The sequence below is a fragment of the Eretmochelys imbricata genome, chromosome 4 (assembly GCF_965152235.1).
Source record: "Eretmochelys imbricata isolate rEreImb1 chromosome 4, rEreImb1.hap1, whole genome shotgun sequence".
Classification (NCBI taxonomy): Eukaryota; Metazoa; Chordata; order Testudines; family Cheloniidae; genus Eretmochelys; species Eretmochelys imbricata.
The window spans coordinates 87,302,243-87,322,411 of record NC_135575.1 but is presented as its reverse complement, the minus strand read 5'-3'; the positions used below and the strand labels follow the sequence as shown (position 1 = coordinate 87,322,411).

Here is a 20,169-nt window from a genome sequence, read left to right as displayed (position 1 = left end):
GCTTTTGAGCTTACATGGAGCTCTTCTTCAGGTCACTGTATACAAAAAAGGATTAGACATTTATATAGTACAAGTAAATGTCCAGCATTAGAGTTATGTTTAGGAAAGGCTATAAACCCTCATACTTCAGGCCATATGTAACAGAGATTAAGGAGAAACTTTTCTGAAGGTCAGGTTCGACCACAATTGTCTACTGTGAGGTTTCTTGCACTCATCTTTGATGCATCTGTTAGTTGATACTGTCAGATACAGGTTACTGAATGAAATGGACAAAAGTGATGGCAATTTCTCTTGTTGTTCTGATTAATTTATCATATTATTAGTCATTCTTACAGCTTGGCATGGCTACGGCCCTTGCTTTAAGTTAACTTCTTTGTATTCTAACTTATTTCTATCAACCTCATAGGTCTTATGTGCCTTCCAGTGAACTTACTATTTAAAGGCTTGTCTTCATGGGAAATTATACCAGTATAATTATATTGGTAGCATGGCTGTAAATTTCCTCATGTAGACAAGTCCTCTTCTCAGGCAAAATCTCACACAAAAAGGCTTGGGAAGGAAAAATGGCAGAGTTTCTGCCTATTTTTCTGTTGAGTAATAAGTTTGACCACCCTGTGGACTAAGTAGATCTTCTGAGATCTACATGGAGGCAAAAGCCATATGCATGGAGGCCCTCTGACTCCACAGCAGCTCTGAAAGTCTTTTGACCCTCCCTCCGACTTCTTGGCAGCGCAGCAGCAAATGAACCTTGTGACAGATTCCCCTTGAAAAGCTACTTCCCAACAGGAGGGATATAGCCTCACGTTATATTAACTTTCATGTGAGATCCCTGCAGCATGGGCAGGAGGATGTGCATTCTCAAGCACTTCCCTAACTCTTATGATTTCTCAGACCTGCAGAGGGCTTTCTTCAGGACTGGGGACACAGGGGAACAGTGCAGCTTATGGTTCCCATCCTTCCATGAGGGAGACCTAGGTGCAGCGTCCCCTCTGCATGAAGGTAAATGGCATGATCTGGTACGTCTAGACAAACAGCAACAAGGGATAAAAAGTAGGTGATAATACAATGGACAAGTGCTATGGTTTTTATTTTTTTAAATATATATATTTTCTAAAAAACTAAGAGTTGGACTCCATTGCTCTATATTATCTAAAACTTGGATCCTTTATCTTTTTAATAGTATAAAATAAAACATTCGATTCCTGGCATTAAAACCATGTTGGAGAGCCAACAATCAATGTGCTTAGTTAGCACAGAACCAGTAAACTTTCCCAAGCACCAGTCTGAGTCCTGATACAGTAAATAATCAGTTAGCTTTTCATGTGATGAGGGACAGTAAAATGGTGTGCAACATGAGTTTTTCAGCAATATAAATCTGCACAAGCTATACACCTGTTTGTCTTATGAGTCCCTGACACCAGCATCACATACTCTCATGTGTATACAGCTCTACTACTGCAATTCTTTCTTAACTTGGCTTCAGCACCAGTTATAACTTGTTCTGAATATAGGCAATTAAGTTCACCCTGTTTCATTTTCACATAGGCTGGCTATGAAGTGACACCACTTTAAACTGGCAGTGCTGTCTTTCAGCCTTATGCTGATGGGTATTTATGCTCAGACTCTACCTGTTCTTTTAATGATCCCATTTTTATGCCTCAGGTCAGGCGTAGTCTATTTTTTGTCAAGGTCCAAATTTCTTGGTCAAGATATAGTCAAGGTCCCAATGCCAGATAACAATAATAATAAAAGTAAATAAAAAGATTTTGGGGGCCCAATTAAAAGTGTTTGGCGGTCTGGATTTGGCTCGTGGTCTCCCTATTAATTACCCCTGCTTTAGGTTATAGGCAATTCCACGCTCCAAATTTAAAACCACAAAAACCAGCATAGACTACACGTTGCATGTAGGTAACTTAAATTATGGCCTTCACTAGAAGTAAGACTTGAGATGAAAAGGCTGAGCCTGGTAACCAAATACTTTTTGACGACAGGTTAGAGCTGAATTGTGAAGGTGGTGTTACAATCAGTACAGTTGGAATAGTTCCTATAAACGGTTTTTATTAAAATAAAATTTTGGTAACAAGCATAAATAGCAAACAGCATTCTATGTAATAGTTATTAGGAATGCACAGTATCTGCATTTTAAACATTCTTTAACGTTTTTACTTTAAAAGATAGAAACAAGTCCATCCAACAGCTTTAAGTTAGCAAAATTTGAAAGAACATAAAAACCATCAGCAACATATGGGTAATTAAAGGGTCTCCTTTTCTCATGAAGAACCTCAATTTCTACATTTCTGACAGCCTTTTCTTCATTTCCCCATACTGTTTTTCAACTACATAGTTTATGCAAACATTCGCTTAATGTTTACAGACCCACTGTTCTCTATAAATGTTGAAAACCATTCTAGATCCTCAGTTGGTATCAGGCAGCATTGCTCCACTGAAGTCAAGCTGAGACTTCAGTCCCATATGTTCAGAGAGACATTAGTTTGATAAAATTTATTTATCCAATGAAAGTACAATTGGTCAGGGCAACTTTGTAGTTTGGTTTTGTATGCAGCTCTTCTCTTCGTGATTATTAATCATGACCTTCAGATTACTGAGTTGCTTCTCTCAACCTTCAACAATTCAATTTGCTAAAGCTATTTGCTTTTGGATAAAATTCTGCATACCAAATTTCAATACTGTGTAAAGTTTTATAATAAACTAAATGGCATTCCATCAGAATAATGACAAATTCTTATGCAGAGTGACACTAGATACTAACTCTAATGAGAAGAAGGAACAAAAAAGTCTTTGCATAAATAAAGTCACATTTGCAAAATGTCTTATTCAGATAGTATGTTCAGTTGGACAACCAAAGGATATAAAAGCAAGCAAACAAGCCAATTGTTTTTGTCACTTGCAGTATCTATCAGCTTTCAATTTTGCTCGCCTATATGAAAGAGAAGACAGACAAAATTTAGGTTACACAAAAGCCACATAAATTTGAACAGTGTGATAGTTACAAGACATACGAGGAGGCTGTTATAACATTTGCTTCTACTTAACTTTGGAACATTGGCAAATGACATTAGAGGCCTGTTAGTACTTCTGAATTGTTTGTTGGCTTTGTTACTTTGTACAGCTAGTATTTGCTCTTGCATTAGAGCCGTGAGGAATATGCCCACTGGTCGCACATGCAACCTTAAAATTTTGGAGTTTTCTGGTTTCTGAATCACGAAGCCTTAATCTTTTACTGTTTTTTTTTAATAGAATTTTTTTAAAGACAGGGAATGTAAACAAAAATGATTCCATAGTCAAAAACTATTTGGCTGGACCATCTCTGGCATGCCACATCACACTTAACAAGGAAAGGCTTCAGTGGCATACACAGCGAACATCACAGAAAACATTACGCCAGGTTCATAAAATTTTCAGTTGCACAAGTCAATGCAATGGGGCAGGGCTCCTATGGAACCCTAATGCCTTAAATCGACGTAACAATTGTACAGTAGTGGCATCAGCTCTTCTCAATGTTTTTTGCAGCTGAGTTAATTACTTATAGGTATACAGTACAGCTTTCCTTTGCTTAGAAAGCTGGTAAGTAGTGCTTGGAATATTCTGCATTCCCCAAATACTGTACCTGTACGAAGTGCTATTCTCACACCCTCATAGCTTGGTCAAACCAAGAGTAGTTTTCACTAAACAATGTGAAAAGAATCCTTAATAATGGCTATTTCCCTACAAAAATGCAACTTTCTATCCTTGTTTTGGTGTCAGGGTTGTTGAAAAAAATAAATGTAAGAATTTTGCTTTTATAATACAGTATTATTGTTCTCCACTCTCCTTGTACTCAATTGACTAAACGAGTTTTGCTCAAGCTTTCCATAAAAGTTTTCTTTCAGGTAGAAACCAGGCAGGCTTGAAAAAGGCGAGTTTCAAAAATATACAGGCAGCAGAAAATGGACTATGGTGAGAACATTTAGGCAATCTTAACTCTAGTTGTCTTTAGCATTCCAGGTATATCACAGATTTATCTGTCAATAGCTTTCACTTAATTAACAGCTGGAATTATTTGGATTTTAAAATACCTGTCCAGCAACGTCTCATGGAAAGTGCCTTCTTTTCTAGCTTTTTTGAGAGCTTTACTGTCTTCTTGGCTTATTTTGAGTTTACGATCTTGGAAACTTTGGAACTTCTTTCTGCAACCAATAAAGAGGGTGAAAATAGCTCCAGTTCTATTGGAACTTTATATAATAAAATGCAATAGTTGTGCAAGGATTTCAAAGTTCAATTCCTGGGCTAGATTCGTGGCCTAAAAGTAGAATAAGATGCAAGAGAATCGGTAATGGTCTCACATGTTACACTGAGTGTTGTGGGTACAACCTATTCAGACAGTCTGTGTTCTGAGATCATGAGTGGCGGGTACAATAGGCCAGGGGTGTTGCTGCCACACCTGCCGGACCCCTGGTTGCGGGGTTTGGTGGTGAAGTTTTTGCTTTATTATGCCCCATGCAGGTGCCAGGGCGGCTGAGGAGGTGGTATGGCCTCCTCGGCTGCCCCGGAACCTGCATGGGGCATATCGAAACAGTCTTCTAACAGATGCTTTTCCCCTGGGCAGGCTGGGCCTGGGAAGGGAAGGCATGGTGCGGCTTTGGCCAGCCCCAAGCTCCTCCGGGCAGGGTGGGGGGGGAGGGAAGATAGACGAGCCTCCCCGCCTTTGAGAGGGAAGACTGTCATTCAGCAGGAACCTCTTTGGGTTGTTAATGTGCAGTGCTGACAGGACTCTGAAGAGAATTTCATTTGACTAGAAGGATGGTGGGTCAGGATTGTTTTAAACAAGGGGAGATGGGAATCCTTTGTGCTCAGATACGGAAATGGATAGTTTATTTTAAATGTAGAAGGCTGGCAGCTAAATAGCTTTCAATTACATACACATAATTGATTTCACATTGTTTAACATTTCCTTTGTCTTCTTCTGGAATGTCATCTTTCTGCTTAGCTTCTCTTTCAGCACAAGTACGGATCTAGTTATTAGGGGAAAATAGAAAATATACATTATACGAACTACAATTGATAGTAAGAAAAAACTAAACACATTCTAACTTCTCCTGGCACTCAGGATATGAAAAGCGTTGAATTTTTGAGTAGGTCTTTTCAGTTTAACAGCTTCTTAGGATATGACAAAGATCTCTTAACAAAAAAGTTGATTCTATTCTATTCTGGTTTTATAAAGCCTTTGCTCCTACCTTGAAATTGTATATATAAAACATACAAACACTAAACAACATTTCACATATTTCTTGAATATACAAACAAAATATATTCTGAATCTACAGTAATAAACACTACATTTAAGGGATTAGCCACGATTCATGTTGTGACTGGTTCCCCCAGGGTGCCACTGGGAACTGGGTTCCCTTTACACTGTGCTGCTGTGACAGACTCTCAAGCTCCCTTCCAGGATACACACTTTGCCCAGCACTCAAGTGCACCCCCCCGCTTTGGAGTGTAAGCCCAAAATTGTCTTGTGCTGCACAGAGAACTGTACAGTATAAGCTCATGAAATTCGCTCCCTCCCTCAATGTGGAGGAAGATATGCACAGCTTTTTGGCCCCGTTATGAATTCCACAAACGGGTTTTTAGAGAAAACAAAAACAAAATTTATTAACTACAGAAGATAGATTTTAAGTGATTATAAGGGATAGTGAACAGATCAAAGCAGATTACTGAGTAAATAAAACAAACTCGCAAACTAAGCTTAAGGTACTAAAGAAACTAAATGTTGTTTTAAGCAGATTGCAGAGGTTCTTGAAAACAAGCTGCTTTTGCTTGCAGCTTAAAACTCCAGGAATTTCTTTCACAGACTAGACACCCTTCCAACCTGGGCTCAGCTCCTCCTCCCCACTCCCCAAGTCTTTGTTTCTAAGGCCTTGTCTACACTGCCACTTTACAGCACTGCAACTTTCTCACTCAGGGGTGTGAAAAAACACCCCCGAGAGCTACATGTTTCAGCACTGTAAAGTGGCAGCATAGACAGTGCACCAAAGCTGGTAGTTGCGCTCCCAGTGCTGGTAGCTACTCCCTTCATGGGGGTGGTTTTTTTACAATGGTGGGAGAGCTCTCTCCCAGCGCTGGTGCCACGATTACACAGCCACGTTAAAGCGCTGCCGTATGTTGCTAATAAAGACATACCCTTAGATGTTTCTAGCAGTCATCCTGGGCAGGGATTCAGTGAAGAATGAACCACAATTATGTCACTCTCCTGCCTTAAATAGGTTTTACATATGGTGGGAATCCTTTGTCTTCCAGTGATTCCCACTCCTGGCCAGTGGAAAAGTACTGATTTTATCATGGAGTCAGGTGACTTGATCACATGACCCTGCAGCCATAACTTAAAAGTCTATTTGCAGAGTCCACAGGAAGGCTTTCCAGGAGGGTGGGATATCTTCAAAGACCTACTGTTTTTCCAAATGGCCCTTTCCAGCCAGCAACTAGACCGACTGCATTGTTTAGTGCGTGTTCCCCAGGTGTAAACACATTTGTAATAGGTGTATAGACAATATTCCTAACTTCAGATACAAAAATGTACATGAATACAAATATGATAATCATATTCAGTAAATCATAACCTTTCCAATGGTATCTCACATGACTCATCTTGCATAAAATACATCTTAATTATGCCATTATCATAACAGTATTTCTATGAATTATATGGGGCGTGGTGTCACATGTTCTGAAATAGTTAATGCTTTGCTATATATGCAATTAAAACATCATCATCTGTACTTGGCAAGATGAAAGAGGACTTGGAGACTCCTATTTAAATTGTACAATCTTACAAGACTGAGTTCTTAGCAAATTTTATATACTAAGTTTTAGATTAAGTTTATGGGATTTTAGAAACTAGAAATCAAGGCAAGAATTTTTTTTTTTTTACTCCTTTAATGTCCAGGAGTGACAATATATTGCATTTCTAATTTAACTGATGTTGAATTATAGATGGAGCTTAAGTGCTTTTCTATTAGAAACTGTGATAGTCTTGTTTGTAGGAACCAGGGACATCTAGTACTTGCACCCGACATTGCCAAGGAAAACCCAAGTTGCTGTCAGTTACTGGCAAGGAGGAGGTGGTACACTTCTGAGCAAGTGTTGAACAAATAATGTAGCATACTATTAGAGAGCAGTTTGCTGTCAGAAGTACAATCTGATTTGTTCAGACTGAAAAAGACAGTGACCACTTGTGGTCAGAGATCTTGTGGCATTTGCACAAGAGTAAGGAGTTTGCAATCCTGGTTACTTGGCATAAGCCAGTTTTGTTGAGTATTCTGCCTACCTGCAATTTCCAATGAGTATAACTCTCTTCCCATCTTAAATGGTTAGGCAGCAGATTTGTTGAAAAGCTGCCCCATATGACCTTGGAGAGGTCCATAATTCAGTGATGAATGAAGATGCTCCTTAATATGAAGTTTGTAAAGTGAATTAGAAAAATTCATGATGAAAGGTATTATGTAAACTTACGACGTTAGAATGTTTGTTCCATAAATATTATGGATAGTACATAGGTTTTGCATTTTCCACTATAGCATTCAAGCTGATAATTATAGAGAATATATCACACACACAAATTACCTTTATCATTTCTTCTTCCCCTGCAGTTTTACTTTTGGCTTCTATATCTCCCTCTTCATTACAGGTGATAAAACAGCTATTTGCTGCTAATAAAGCCATTTTCCCCTGTTAAAATACCACCATTTAAGTTAGTACTGTTAACAAATTTTAGACATGCCTTAAAATTATAAGAATTCTAGAATACTCCAGAAGACACCACAGATGTCTAAGGAATTCTTAGTAGCCACCCTTGGCAATCTGCTCTCTCTTTTACTCTTACATTGTATATTGCTGCCAAAACCAGAAAAACATTTTGATTTAAAGTCTTTAAAAATACAGTAATGTACCCAACTGCAACTTACAAATTAACTAGTCTTTATAATTTTGCAATACCTGTCATGTCATTGTTTTACCACTTGCATGGAAGAGTATCCCATAAGCACTATTAATGTTAAGTTTAAAACAACAATTTTTACCAAGAACATCACCTGCAGTTAATATTAGAGATGGCTTACATCTTGGAAGACAGGTTCCCATTGCTCTCTCGATCCTATTGCATCTGATCGTCCAATAACAAGACCATCTGAATTTATGCCAAGGTATTTGCCATAGCCAGACTTCAGTGCAATTCTTAGAGAAATGAGGAAAAAAGATAGTGTTTTAACTTTAAAACATTCTGTAAAATATTCAATATATCAAAGAGGTCCAGTATTTTGGTTTTAGCTATACTTTTAAGAGCTAGATGTTACAATAAAGGAGATTTTAAAGGAGGGATATTTAGCTTTGATTCAGGGTAAGAGATCACATATAGCAGTCTAAATGAGACCTTATGGACATTCTTGAAGTAAAACCTGCACAACATCAAATTTTTCAAAAATCCACTGGAGAAATTACCTGGTATCAGACAACTTTACTGCTGTAAACTGCTCAGGAGGACTAGGGCCATCATCCTCTGAAAGACATTTTTTTTGAAAATTATTATTAGGTATAAAGCATTAGATATACAATTTTTGAATCTATGAGACTAAGTTTAAATAAAGATGATAGATTATACAAGAATGATCAGTATACAATACAGGAAAAGGCTATAATGTGGGGCCAGATATTGACATAAATTTTCAGAAGAGTATCCAAACACTGTAAAAGCAAAGAAGAGTTTTATAGGAGTTATCTAAGCACTTACAGTATATGGTTAGCATTCTACAAGACACAAATAAAGACAATCCCTGCCCCCAACAAATTTAGGATTGAGAATTTATAACTATTCATGGAAAATGTGAATCTAAATCCACTGAATTGCTTTGTGAATCTCAGCCTATGCATTATATAAGCTTCTCTTAAGAAAATGTACTTGCACTGTTTTACTTGAGCGCATGACTAGAATTCAGTATTTTAAAAGCCACCATCACTTTTGCAACAGCGGGAGTGATATACTGCCACCATTCCTGGACTGGCCATTACCTTACTCTGGGGTTGAAATACATCCAAATTCACTCTGCTTCCAGAACAGGGACTCCCTACTTGAGCAGTACCTCTCTCACTCCCAGAGTGAGGGAAAGACCAGCTACCAGGCCACCTCCACAGAACATCTACATAACAATTACAGGTATAGGAGGGTTAGTCAGCACCCTTTGACGTGAAGTGGGAGTTGTTGGTTGGTAAATGATGGTCCTGGTCTGACTTTAGTTTCTCTTTTTATAAGACAAAAAGAGAAACTAAAGTTAGACCAGGACCCTCATTCTGGTTTTGCATGGTTACTTACAAGAGCGATAGTGCTTTCCACCTTGTTAAAGGCCTAAACATACAGGTGAGCATCAGGAAAGGAACTGAATTACATGTTGTCATAAATATAAACGGAAGCGTAAACACCTTTAAATCCCTCCTGGCCAGAGGAAAAACCCTTTCACCTGTAAAGGGTTAAGATGCTAAAGTTAACCTCGCTGGCATCTGACCAAAATGACCAATGAGAAGACAAGATACTTTCAAAGCTGGCGGGGGGAACAAAGGGTCCTCTCTGTCTGTGTGATGCTTTTGCTGGGACCAGAGCAGGAATGCAGGTCAGAACTCCTGTAAAGAGTTAGCAAGCAATCTAGTTAGATATGCGTTAGATTCTGTTTTGTTTAAATGGCTGATAAAATAAGCTGTGCTGAATGGAATATATATTCCTGTTTTTGTGTCTTTTTGTAACTTAAAAAGTTTTGCCTAGAGGGATTCTCTATGTTTTGAATCTGATTACCCTGTAAGGTATTTACCATCCTGATTTTACAGAGGTGATTCTTTTACTTTTTCTTTAATTAAAATTCTTCTTCTAAGAACCTGATTGCTTTTTCATTGTTCTTAAGATCCAAGGGTTTGGGTCTGTGTTCACCTATGCAAATTGGTGAGGATTTTTATCAAGCCTTCCCCAGGAAAGGGGGTGTAGTGCTTGCGGGGATATTTTTTGGGGGGGTGAGGGGGGAAGGGGGGAGAAAGACGTTTCCAAGTGGGCACTTCCCCTGTTATTTTTGTTAGACGCTTTGGTGGTGGCAGCATAAAGGTTCAAGGACAAAAAGGTAAAAGTGTGTACCTTGGGGAAGTTTTAACCTAAGCTGGTAAGAATAAGCTTAGGGGGTCTTTCATGCAGGTCCCCACATCTGTACCCTAGAGTTCAGAGTGTGGAAGGAAACTTGACATGGTGGCAGAGCGGTGGGATTTATTTGAAATCATTTTGAGATTTGTTTTGAACCAAAAACACAGAAGAATTTTAAAAGATTTTAAAGGGTTTTGTAAAAGGGGACAAAGCAACAAGCATAACAAAAGGGAGCTTGCTTTTGTGAGCTGCAGTTTTCTCTATTTAAAGGCAGGGTAGTTAATCTCCTGCAAGGAAATTCACAAGTTCTTCACAGATCTGAAGAGGTCGGTTTTTTTTGTTTTTTTTTTAGCTAAGAGCAATTAGAGGGTTTTTCTGTCTATTTGTCTGGAGACAAAGGATTTTTCTGTCGGCTGAGAAAACTATCAGAGAACATCGGTATCAGGTTACAGCACAACCTATATTTTTGACAAACCAAATGTTTTTGTTTGTTTGATTTCTAACTCTCGGGCGTAAAGTTAGTTAAAAACAGAGAGGCAAACATGACAGAAACCAAGGCAGAAAAAAAACAAAGAGGCTGCCCAAAGGAGAGAACTGGAGGCAGTGAAAGAGGCAGAAAAAAAACGAGATGCTGCCCGCAGCAGACCTACAGAGACAAAGGAAAAAGAACTGGAGGAGAAGGAAAAAGAGAGGAAGCATGCACTGGAGATGGAGAAGACAAAGGCTCAGCAGAATAGCAATCTTTCTCCAGGTACCGCTTCTCATCCCAGGAAGTTCCCCACGTACAAGGCAGGCGATGATACCGAGGCCTTCTTAAAACACTTCGAAAGGGCCTGCCTTGGGTACAGCATCTCTACAGACCAATACATGGTAGAGCTGAGGCCGCAATTCAGTGGACCCTTAGCCGAGGTGGCAGCTGAAATGCCTAAGGAACACATGAACAAGTATGAACTGTTTAAAACCCAGGCGAGAGTCAGAATGGGGCTAACACCCGAGCATTCCTGTCGGGGGTTCAGAGCCCTAAGGTGGAAACCACACATGTCATTTACTCGACATGGCTACCACATTGTGAAACATTGGGATGCCTGGATATCAGGAGCAAGCGTTAACTCTCCAGAAGAGTTGCCCTTCCTAATGCAAATGGAGCAGTTCTTAGAGGGTGTTCCTGAGGAAATAAAAAGATACATCATAGATGGAAAGCCCACAACTGTAATCGAGGCAGGAGAGATTAGAGCCAAATGGGTGGAGGTGGCAGAAAAGAAAAAAACTAGTAGCAGTTAGGGCAAATATCAGAAGGGCCAAACCGGAACAAAATGGTTGGAGGGAGGAGAGAGGAACAATCCTGGTTGCAGTTGAAGCGGATACCAGAAGGGACAACCTCAGACCACACCCTACTACTGGGGGCAGCTCAAGGCCCCAACTACACCCCAAGGAACACTCCAGACACCTTATCGTCCCGCCACACCGTTCTCCAGCAACCCACCTCGCCCCAGTGACCCGTCAGCTGGACGATGTTTTAAATGTAATGAGCTGGGGCATGTAAAGGCCAACTGCCCCAAGAACCCCAACAGATTACAGTTCATTGCACCGGAATCACACCAGAGGTCCTCAGGTCCAGATACCCTCGGATCAGAGGGAAACTGAGTGTGGGCGGGAAGAAGGTCACAGCATGGAAGGACACCGGAGCACAAGTGTCGGCTATCCATACTTCCTCAGTGGATCCCAATTTAATCGACCCAGAGATCCAAGTGACAATTCAACCCTTCAAGTCCAACTCTTTCAATTAGCCTACATCCAAGTTGCCTGTCCAGTACAAGGGCTGGTCAGGAATGTAGACTTTTGATGATTATCCCATCCCCATGCTGCTGGGAGAAGACTTGGCCAATCATGTGAAGCTAGCCAAGAGGGTGGGAATGGTCACCCGCAGCCAGGCTAAACAAGCAGTCATGCCTAGCTCTGTTCCGGAAACTTCTACCAGTACCCAGTCAGAGGTGATGGAACCGGACCCCATGTCAACGTCTGCAACAGCAGTAGTGGATCCAGTCCCAGAGACCCAGACAGAGCCAGACCCAGAGCCGAAACTTGCAGAACAACCAGCACCAGAACCAGTGCCAGCACTGAATCCAGTACTTGCAACCCCAACACCAAAGGGCCCCACCGAATCTGCACCGGCAGCAGCCGATAACCCTACACAAGAGGCTCAACCGGAGCCTGAAACCCAACGTAGTGCACCAGCAGAAAGCGGTTCACAGTCAAGTGGAAACAGCCCCATCCCCTACATCGCTTCCAGGGGGACCAAGCCTAGGTCCACAATCCAACGAGGAACTGATGTCTTCAGCATCAAGGGAACAGTTCCGGACGGAACAGGAAGCAGATGAAAGCCTCCAGAGAGCTTGGACGGTGGCATGGAGCAACCCACCACCTCTCAGCTCTTCTAATCAATCCAGGTTTTATTGTAGAAAAAGGACTTTTATACAAGGAAATTGAGCATCAGGAAAGGAACTGAATTGCATGTATAAAGAAAACATCAAGACTGACTTAGAAAAATTAATTAGTGGTCAGTCATTAGGATTCAGTTATCCTCTTGGCTGTGCCATACAGCCATATAGGATGATATTTTGTATTATGTATATTAACTAGCATCACTATAAAAAAATCTTTAGGTTATTGTCTTCAACAAAAACTCTCCACTTAGCAAAATATGTTTCATACCTCGACACTGCAAAATTTTTCTTTTCCTGATACAAACCTTTATGTGGTGCTCCAAGTGTAAAAAGGCCATTGTCAAGAGCGTGGATATAGGCTCCCTTGTCCAGTTCTATTGCTACAGTTCCTGTGATTTCACCAAAATTTTTTACTGCCCACCAGCTTCCTAAAATATAAGAAAATGAAATAACATAGCACACTTACAACTGGATTTTAGCCAAATACTATTATTATTTGAATTAGCATAGCACGTAGGAGCCCTATCATGGATCAGAACCCCATCAGACTATGTGTTGTACAGAACAAAATGACGGTCCCTGCCTCAAAGAACTTGCAACTGACAACAGATGGATACAGACAGACAGGGGAGTACAAGGAACCAAGACAGTATTCATTAGCAGGATAGGCAGTGGTCTCAGCATACCAGCAACTTAACTGTCTTCAGTCTTTTTGTAGGTGTCACAGCAAAGGAAAGGGTTTGGAGGATAACGATGTTTGTGGGAAACGCTCTTAAGCATGAGGGACAGCACGGGAGAAAGCATTAGGGTGCTTATTTGAAAATTTAATAAGTGGGTGATAGAGGTTGGCATCAATGGCAGATCAGAGGTGTGAATCAACATCTCAACTGTGAATGAGAAATTATAGGTAGAGTTGGGATACACTGTGCAGCGTTTTGAAAGTGAAGAGAAGCAGCTTATATTTGATATGCTAGAGATGGAAGAGAAAGATGATATGGTCAAACTAACAGGCTAGGAATATGATCTTTGCAGCAGCATTCTGAATGGATATGAATGGGACAAGATTGCATTTGTTACGGATGTTAAAAAGAGAAAAGGATGTTCCAGTGATCAAGATGCAGCGATAGCTGCATGGATGGATAGGAAAGGCTATATCAGGGGTAGGCAACCTATGGCACAAAGGCAGCACGCGAGCTGATTTTCAGTGGCACTCACACTGCCAGGGTCCTGGCCACCAGTCCGGGGGTGCTCTGCATTTTAATTTAATTCTAAATGAAGCTTCTTAAACATTTTAAAAACCTTATTTACTTTACATACAACAATAGTTTAGTTATATATTATAGACTTATAGAAAGAGACCTTCTAAAAACATTAAAACGTATTACTGGCACGTGAAACCTTAAGTTAGAGTGAATAAATGAAGACTCAGCACACTACTTCTGAAACATTGTCTATGGGCTATATCTTAGAGAAGTTTCTCAGAAAGAATCTGCAAGATAGCTTAAATATGAGGATCTAGAGAGAGGTTTGAGTTGAAGATGATGCCCAGGTTATGTGCCTGAGTGAAAAAGGAAGCAGTGCCGAAAGGGCATTGAGGGAAGATTAAGAGCTGTTTTAGCCATGTTGAGCTTCAGCTGATGGCTAGACATCCACGAGGAGATGCAGATTTTGGTCTGGGTAGGAAATAGATCTTATCTAGTAATATGTAGTAGCATGATAAGCTCCTACTGTTTAGGTAGTTTGCTGTGAAGCCTTGATTGATAATTATATTTAGGCTTATTTTGCTCTTGCAGTAAAACAATCTACAAGTATTCCAGAAGTTGAACAAAAGTGTTCTGCATCATTCACTTTAAAGCGAATAAATGACAAACACCAAATACCCTTTTTGACTTATGATGTGACACACTGCAATTAGTAGTTAGACTTAGCTGTTGGAAAGATTATTTGTAGCCTTAAACTTAGAATGGCCTTTTCCTCTTTTTTGGAAGCAGCCAAGAGAGCATAGTGTGTGTAGAGAAAGAGAGGCTATTGGACATCAGACCTCCCTTCTACCCCATATAAAAAAAGATTTCTGTACAGATTTTTTTAAACAAAGTCATTTATGTATTTTTCTTGACTACAAGGACTATGATTTATAGGTTTGCAGACATGTACAAATAGTCAATGCAAAAGTGTTTTGTATTCATGCCAGAAGCCCAAACAAGAAAACAAAACGAACACCCTAACTTTTCCTGTCTTTATCTTTACTTCTATACTGGTGTGCACATCCTTGAAAGCCCACTCACCAACAATATCAAGCTGATCTTCTGCATTTTCTTCTCTTTTTCTTTTCTTATCTCTGTGCTTTTTCTTACTGCAAAGCGAGACAATGGCAAAAACGGCTAAATAATAAGCCTTCCCTAACTAACCGTGTGTCTCTGGATCACCACCACTAATACACAGTAACACGGGAGGAGGAGAGAGGGGCAGGTCACCAGGACAAACCTCCGCTCTGACAGGGCAGCCCTGGGCTCTGCAGACCGAGCTGTCAGCAGGCTCACGTTGTACCCATCTCAGAAGTCGGTTTTTAAACCGCTTTACTCAAAACCAGGCACGACCCCGTGTGGACGCTCTTGCTGGGGTTTAGTTCACACCTGACCCCAGTCAGTCGAAGCTACAGCGAGCCAGGGCCACTTTACCCCGGAACGAGCGCGGTCACGCGGGGGCGGGGGATAGGGCGCGCGGTGACTTCACGGCTGGGGAGCGAGCCCCGGGCAGGGCCCCCGCCCGGGAGCACCAGACAGAGACGGACCGGCCTGTCCATGCCGGGGAGCGGGGCTCATCGCGGCGCGTGGGCGACCAATGGGGGGGGGGGCGGAACGTCCCGGCCACTTCGCACCTTTTCTTCTTCGCCCCCTTGAGAACGAGCTTGGTGGATTTCACGCAGGTATATTCCGCCATTGCTGAACAACAGAGGCCGCCGCGTAGCGGCACGGACACAACGTCCACGCCTTCCCGCAACTCCAACGGGGGCCGCTGAGGGACAAATGGGAACGGCCGGCCGTAAGGCAACGCGTGCGAGTGCTGTGCACATGCGCAGTGGGAAAGTGAAGCCCCTGCTTTCACCCGGCTGTTCCCGCCCCCTTTGGGCGCGTGTTGTGAGTCTGCAATTAGATACCCACGGCGGGAGCACGCCAGCCGCCTCCGGTGCTTGGGGCTCTGACTAAGGCACTGTTTAATTACCATGTAGACGTTTGGGCTTGGGCCCCTTCCACCTTGCAGGATCTTAGACCTAATGTCCACACCACAATTAAACAACCCTGTGAGCCCGAGCCTCACGAGCCCAACTCAGCTGGCGTGGGCCAACCAGGGGTTTTTAATTGCAGCGTAGACATACTCGTAGTCTATGTCTACACTAGAACTTCCTTCATCAGTGTGTAGAGTATGTGTAACTAGACAGCACAGTGAAAAGCAGCCTGTGTCCACACTACGGTGTGCAGCAGTGATGAAAGGGTCTGGCAGGGGAGGCAGCAGGGAAAGGCTCAGCAGCGGGGAGCTGCCAAAGCTTTTCCGCGCTGCCTTCCCTCTGCCAGAGCCTTTCCCCGCTGCTGGAGCCTTTCCTTGTGGAGGGGAAATACTCCAGCAGCGGGGAGGCAGTGGAACACTACACTGCTAAAAATAGCAGTGTAGAGGGGCAGAGGTACTGCTTGGGTGTGTAGAGTGCCACATAGGGGACATAACCAAAGGGTTCAGGTGTGTTTTTACTTGCCTAAGCAGTACCTCACCATCTACACTACTATTTATATCCATGCTAGCGGTGTGTATAGTGTCTGTATTCTACATGCCACCAAAAGGAGTGTGCAGTGTAGATGTATCCTAAGGGTTTTATAGTACAGCCCATCACCATAATATCTGAACATCTTCTACATACAATCAATATCAATAGCCAGGACACAATGTACTTCATGAGGTCTCTGGCCCTTCTTCCTTTTCAGGTCAAAACTCTGTTTGGGATAGGTTGATTCTTTTTTTCTTTTTGGGTGGTGATGAAAGGCATTTGGAAGTAAAAGAGTTGTTTGAACTATGAGCATCACTTATGTTGAAAAGGATTTCTCAAAGAGGAAGGCTTTGCAACATTTCCTAAAGATGGTCACACTCTAGATTCACCTGATTTCCTCAGGAAGATTGTTCCATAGCCAAATCCCTTCAACAGAGAATGCTTTGTCCCCAGCTCTCACATGCTTTATCCAGGGCTTTCAGATCTCATTGTCCCAGAGGAGCTCTGCTGGCATGGTGATTCATAGATCAAAAATTAGACTTTGATTTAGGTGGGCCTTGATCCATTAATTGCTTAGAAAATCAGGATGAAAGCATCAGAAACTAGTGTGATGGGCCACACTAAAAACTTGAAGAAACTTGAGCACAGGCTTGATGTGTTCATGATGGCCTGAGCCATGGAGAAGGTGGGCAGCCATATTCTGTACCAGCTACAGTCAGTGCATCATCTGCATATTCAGTTTCAGATATGAGTTACAGTAATCCAGTCTGGAGGTGACAAATGCATGGATCGGTATGTCCAGGTCCTTGTCTGCATGAGAGGGACAAAGTTTCATATCAACCTGGAGGTGAGAGAAGGCTTTTTTGGAAACTGATGCTTCCTGGTCATCCAAGCTCAGTGAGGGGTCAAGTAGGACCCTGAGGCTTCACATCACTTTGACGAATGAGGGCTGTGTCCTTTGATGGAAGGTGAAGACAATGTCTTGGCCAGCTCTTACAAGCTGTTCTTCTTTCTGATCAGTGCCACTTTGGTTTTACCTGGGTTCAGCTTGAATCAGCTGGTCTTCATCCAAGAGCTTATTTTCCATAAATGTTCTGACATTTAAAAAATGGTGGTGGTTGCATCAGTTGAGAATGAGATATATAGTTGAGTATCATTGGCATACTGTTGACAGCTAAGCCCGTAGCATCTCGCTCTCTCTCCCAGTGGTCTCATGTAGATATTGAAGAACTGGGGGGAAAGAAGGGATTGCTGCAGGATCCTTAGGTGAGGGTCTTCAGAGGGAGAAGAAGTTACCCATCACTACTCTTTGAGTTCTTCTGGAGAGGAATTATTGGAGCCACTAGTGCTGGGTCATCTTCTGTGTCAAGTAGGAAAGTTAGTAGTACTTTCTGGTCCACGGCATCAAAGGCTGCAGAGAGGTCCAGCAGCATGAGCATGGAGATTTTACCTGTGACCATGATCATGAGGAGATTGTCTTCTAGTGCCACTAGAACCAGCTATGTGCTTTAGTATGAACACTGAGGCATCCAGGATGTTGACTGATGTCACATATTGTTGGAACTTAGTGGTTACTACTTTCTCAGTTATTTTGCCCAGGAACAGGAGGCTGGAGATGGGTTAGTAGATGGAGAGAAATTCAGGACTGAATGTTGGTTTCTTGAAGTTTGAGTTAACCATTGCATTTTTCACAAAGTCTGGTAGTTATGTTATTTTCTGAAAGAAGCACTGACTATTTCCTTTAGTAGTAGGCATAGTTCTTTGCTGGTTTTCACCAGCCAGGAGGGACATGGATCCATTTCACAGGTTCATAGCTCACACTTCTTTTTACCCACAAAAACTTATGCTGAAATAAATCTGTTAGTCTTTAAGGTGCCACCGGACTTCTCGTTTTTATCAGATAACTGAAATGTCTTCTCTTTATATTCTGCTATTTGTCCACCAGATGTTGCTGTATCCACAAAAATACATGAAAATTAACAAACTTTTGAAAACTATAATGTCTATACTTTTGTTACAGTTTGCTAATGATATCTGCCTGATCCTGGAAAGTCTTACACACTTGCTTAACTTTGTGCATTTTGAGTGGTCCATGAAGCAACTATGCACTTTAATTGAACATGTGTATAAATTTTTGCAGGATTGGGGCCATATTTATTACACTTACTATTTATTTGCAAGGCTGCCACCTTGCAATTCTTACTCTACAATGCTGAGAGTATACATTCCTAGTGCTTAAAAAAATTTAGGCATGAGTTTCTCAAGCTCCTATAATGTGAGACTTAAGTTCTCTTCTTTTTAATGGATATAATTTTATTTACAATAATTACATATTTTAAAGTATTTTTCATTTCAGTGACACTAACAGCAAAAAGACATCATTACATTATACATACAAAACTATGAAATCTTCTCCCTCAGGGCAAAGTCATACCATCAATCAGAAAACAGTGTCTAAAATAGTGCCATTTTAGGAAAGCTATTTACATTCTAATTTGCCAGTTAGTATTTTTGAAATTAAAACATTTCCAAAATGTGCTAGCTATGATTGTTTAAAAATGTGTAATGGTTCATTTTCTTTATGGTAGTGGAAATAAATGGAGCCTTGGTATATGAAAATCTAGAAAACAAATCATAGATGGATTTTGTTACTGGCTTGGAATTTGCTGTATGTGCTTTTTTTTTTTTTTTTTTTTTAATAAAGATTCCTAAAGATTGAGATCATTTGCCATCTCTCATGCAGATGGGGTATTTTCGCTGAGGTGTCATTTGCAAAATGGGCACCTTCATAGCTCAAGTTATAAAAAAAATCCTTATGAACAACATGTCTCTAGGACATTTTGAAGCGATGGAAATAAAGAGATGAAGTTGTGCTTGCATGGATATATTCAAGTGCTTTAGATGCATATGCTAGAGATGGGTTTGAACCACAATCCGAGATCTGAACATCCTTGAACTTTGGGATCTGAACTTTGTATAGGTCTAGGTCTATCTCTTTTATTTATAGTTAGAAAATGTGGAAATCTTCCAGCTTAAGACAAACTCTAGTGGTGAATGAGCTCTCTTAATTGTGGAGTTGGCTCAGTTTCTCTTTCTTTACAACTATGGGTGGCCCTCCTAAAATATCTCGCTCTTGGCAGATATAACAAGCTGCATAAAAGGTAGCTTGTGTGAGGTTTATATTTTGCTTGATAATTTGGAGGAGGGAAGTCTGATGTGAGGTGGAGCTCAGGCTACCACCTTGCAATGCTTTGTTACAACATTCCAAAATAGTTGTGTGATCATGCTGATGCATCGCCACAATATCATGATGCAAGTCATGATGTCAGAGCACAGCCCCTGGATGTCAAAATAGAGTCATTTTGGCCCACTATATTTTGAAAATGTTTTTATTGTAACTTCTGAATATTACAGATGCCTTGAAAATTGCCAGTTTTGTTAAATAAGAAGTTTAATTTCAGATTTTTACATCGACAAGTAAACATTCATAAACAAGCATTTTACAACTTTAGTCAATACATAATACAATATTTAGGATATCAGAAAAAATGTAAGAGCTAATAGTACATTTTTGCTTATTTGACAGATTTTGATCATAAAACTTCCGTGATGCCTAGGGTTGCCAATTTTCTAATCCCACAAAACCGAACACCCTAGCTCTGCCCCCTTCCCCTAGGCCCCACACCTTCCCCAGGCCCCACCCCCACTCACTACCTTCCCGCTTGCTGTGCCCGACCCTCACTCACTTTCACAGGGCTGGGGCAGGGTGTGGGGTGTGGGGCCAAGAATGAGGGGTTTGG

At 41.2% G+C, this 20,169-nt stretch overlaps 1 protein-coding gene across 2 annotated transcripts; it reads right to left on the bottom strand.

Annotated features, from left to right (window-relative positions):
* Positions 1–2,038: 2,038 nt before the first annotated feature.
* Positions 2,039–15,622, bottom strand: FRG1 (FSHD region gene 1). Of its 2 annotated transcripts, XM_077815562.1 has the most exons (9): positions 15,491–15,622; positions 14,898–14,965; positions 12,918–13,040; positions 8,494–8,551; positions 8,115–8,229; positions 7,621–7,725; positions 4,921–5,012; positions 4,077–4,187; positions 2,039–2,938 (listed from the first exon to the last, which is right to left on the bottom strand). In XM_077815562.1, the coding sequence occupies exons 1-9, from the start codon at positions 15,550–15,552 to the stop codon at positions 2,902–2,904; spliced, it is 771 nt and encodes a 256-aa protein (XP_077671688.1). In that variant the 5' UTR covers positions 15,553–15,622; the 3' UTR covers positions 2,039–2,901. The 2 variants fall into 2 exon arrangements, with proteins under 2 accessions (XP_077671688.1, XP_077671689.1); XM_077815563.1 differs by lacking the exon at positions 12,918–13,040.
* Positions 15,623–20,169: the final 4,547 nt, after the last annotated feature.

Coding starts and splice junctions, on each gene's coding strand:
- FRG1 (XM_077815562.1), bottom strand. CDS start 15,552: ATGGCGGAATATACCTGCGTGAAATCCACCAAGCTCGTTCTCAAGGGG. Junction 8,552..12,917: donor ACTTGGAGCACCACATAAAG/GTTTGTATCAGG, acceptor AATGTCTTTCAG/AGGATGATGGCCCTAGTCCT. Junction 8,230..8,493: donor GTAAAGTTGTCTGATACCAG/GTAATTTCTCCA, acceptor CATTTCTCTAAG/AATTGCACTGAAGTCTGGCT.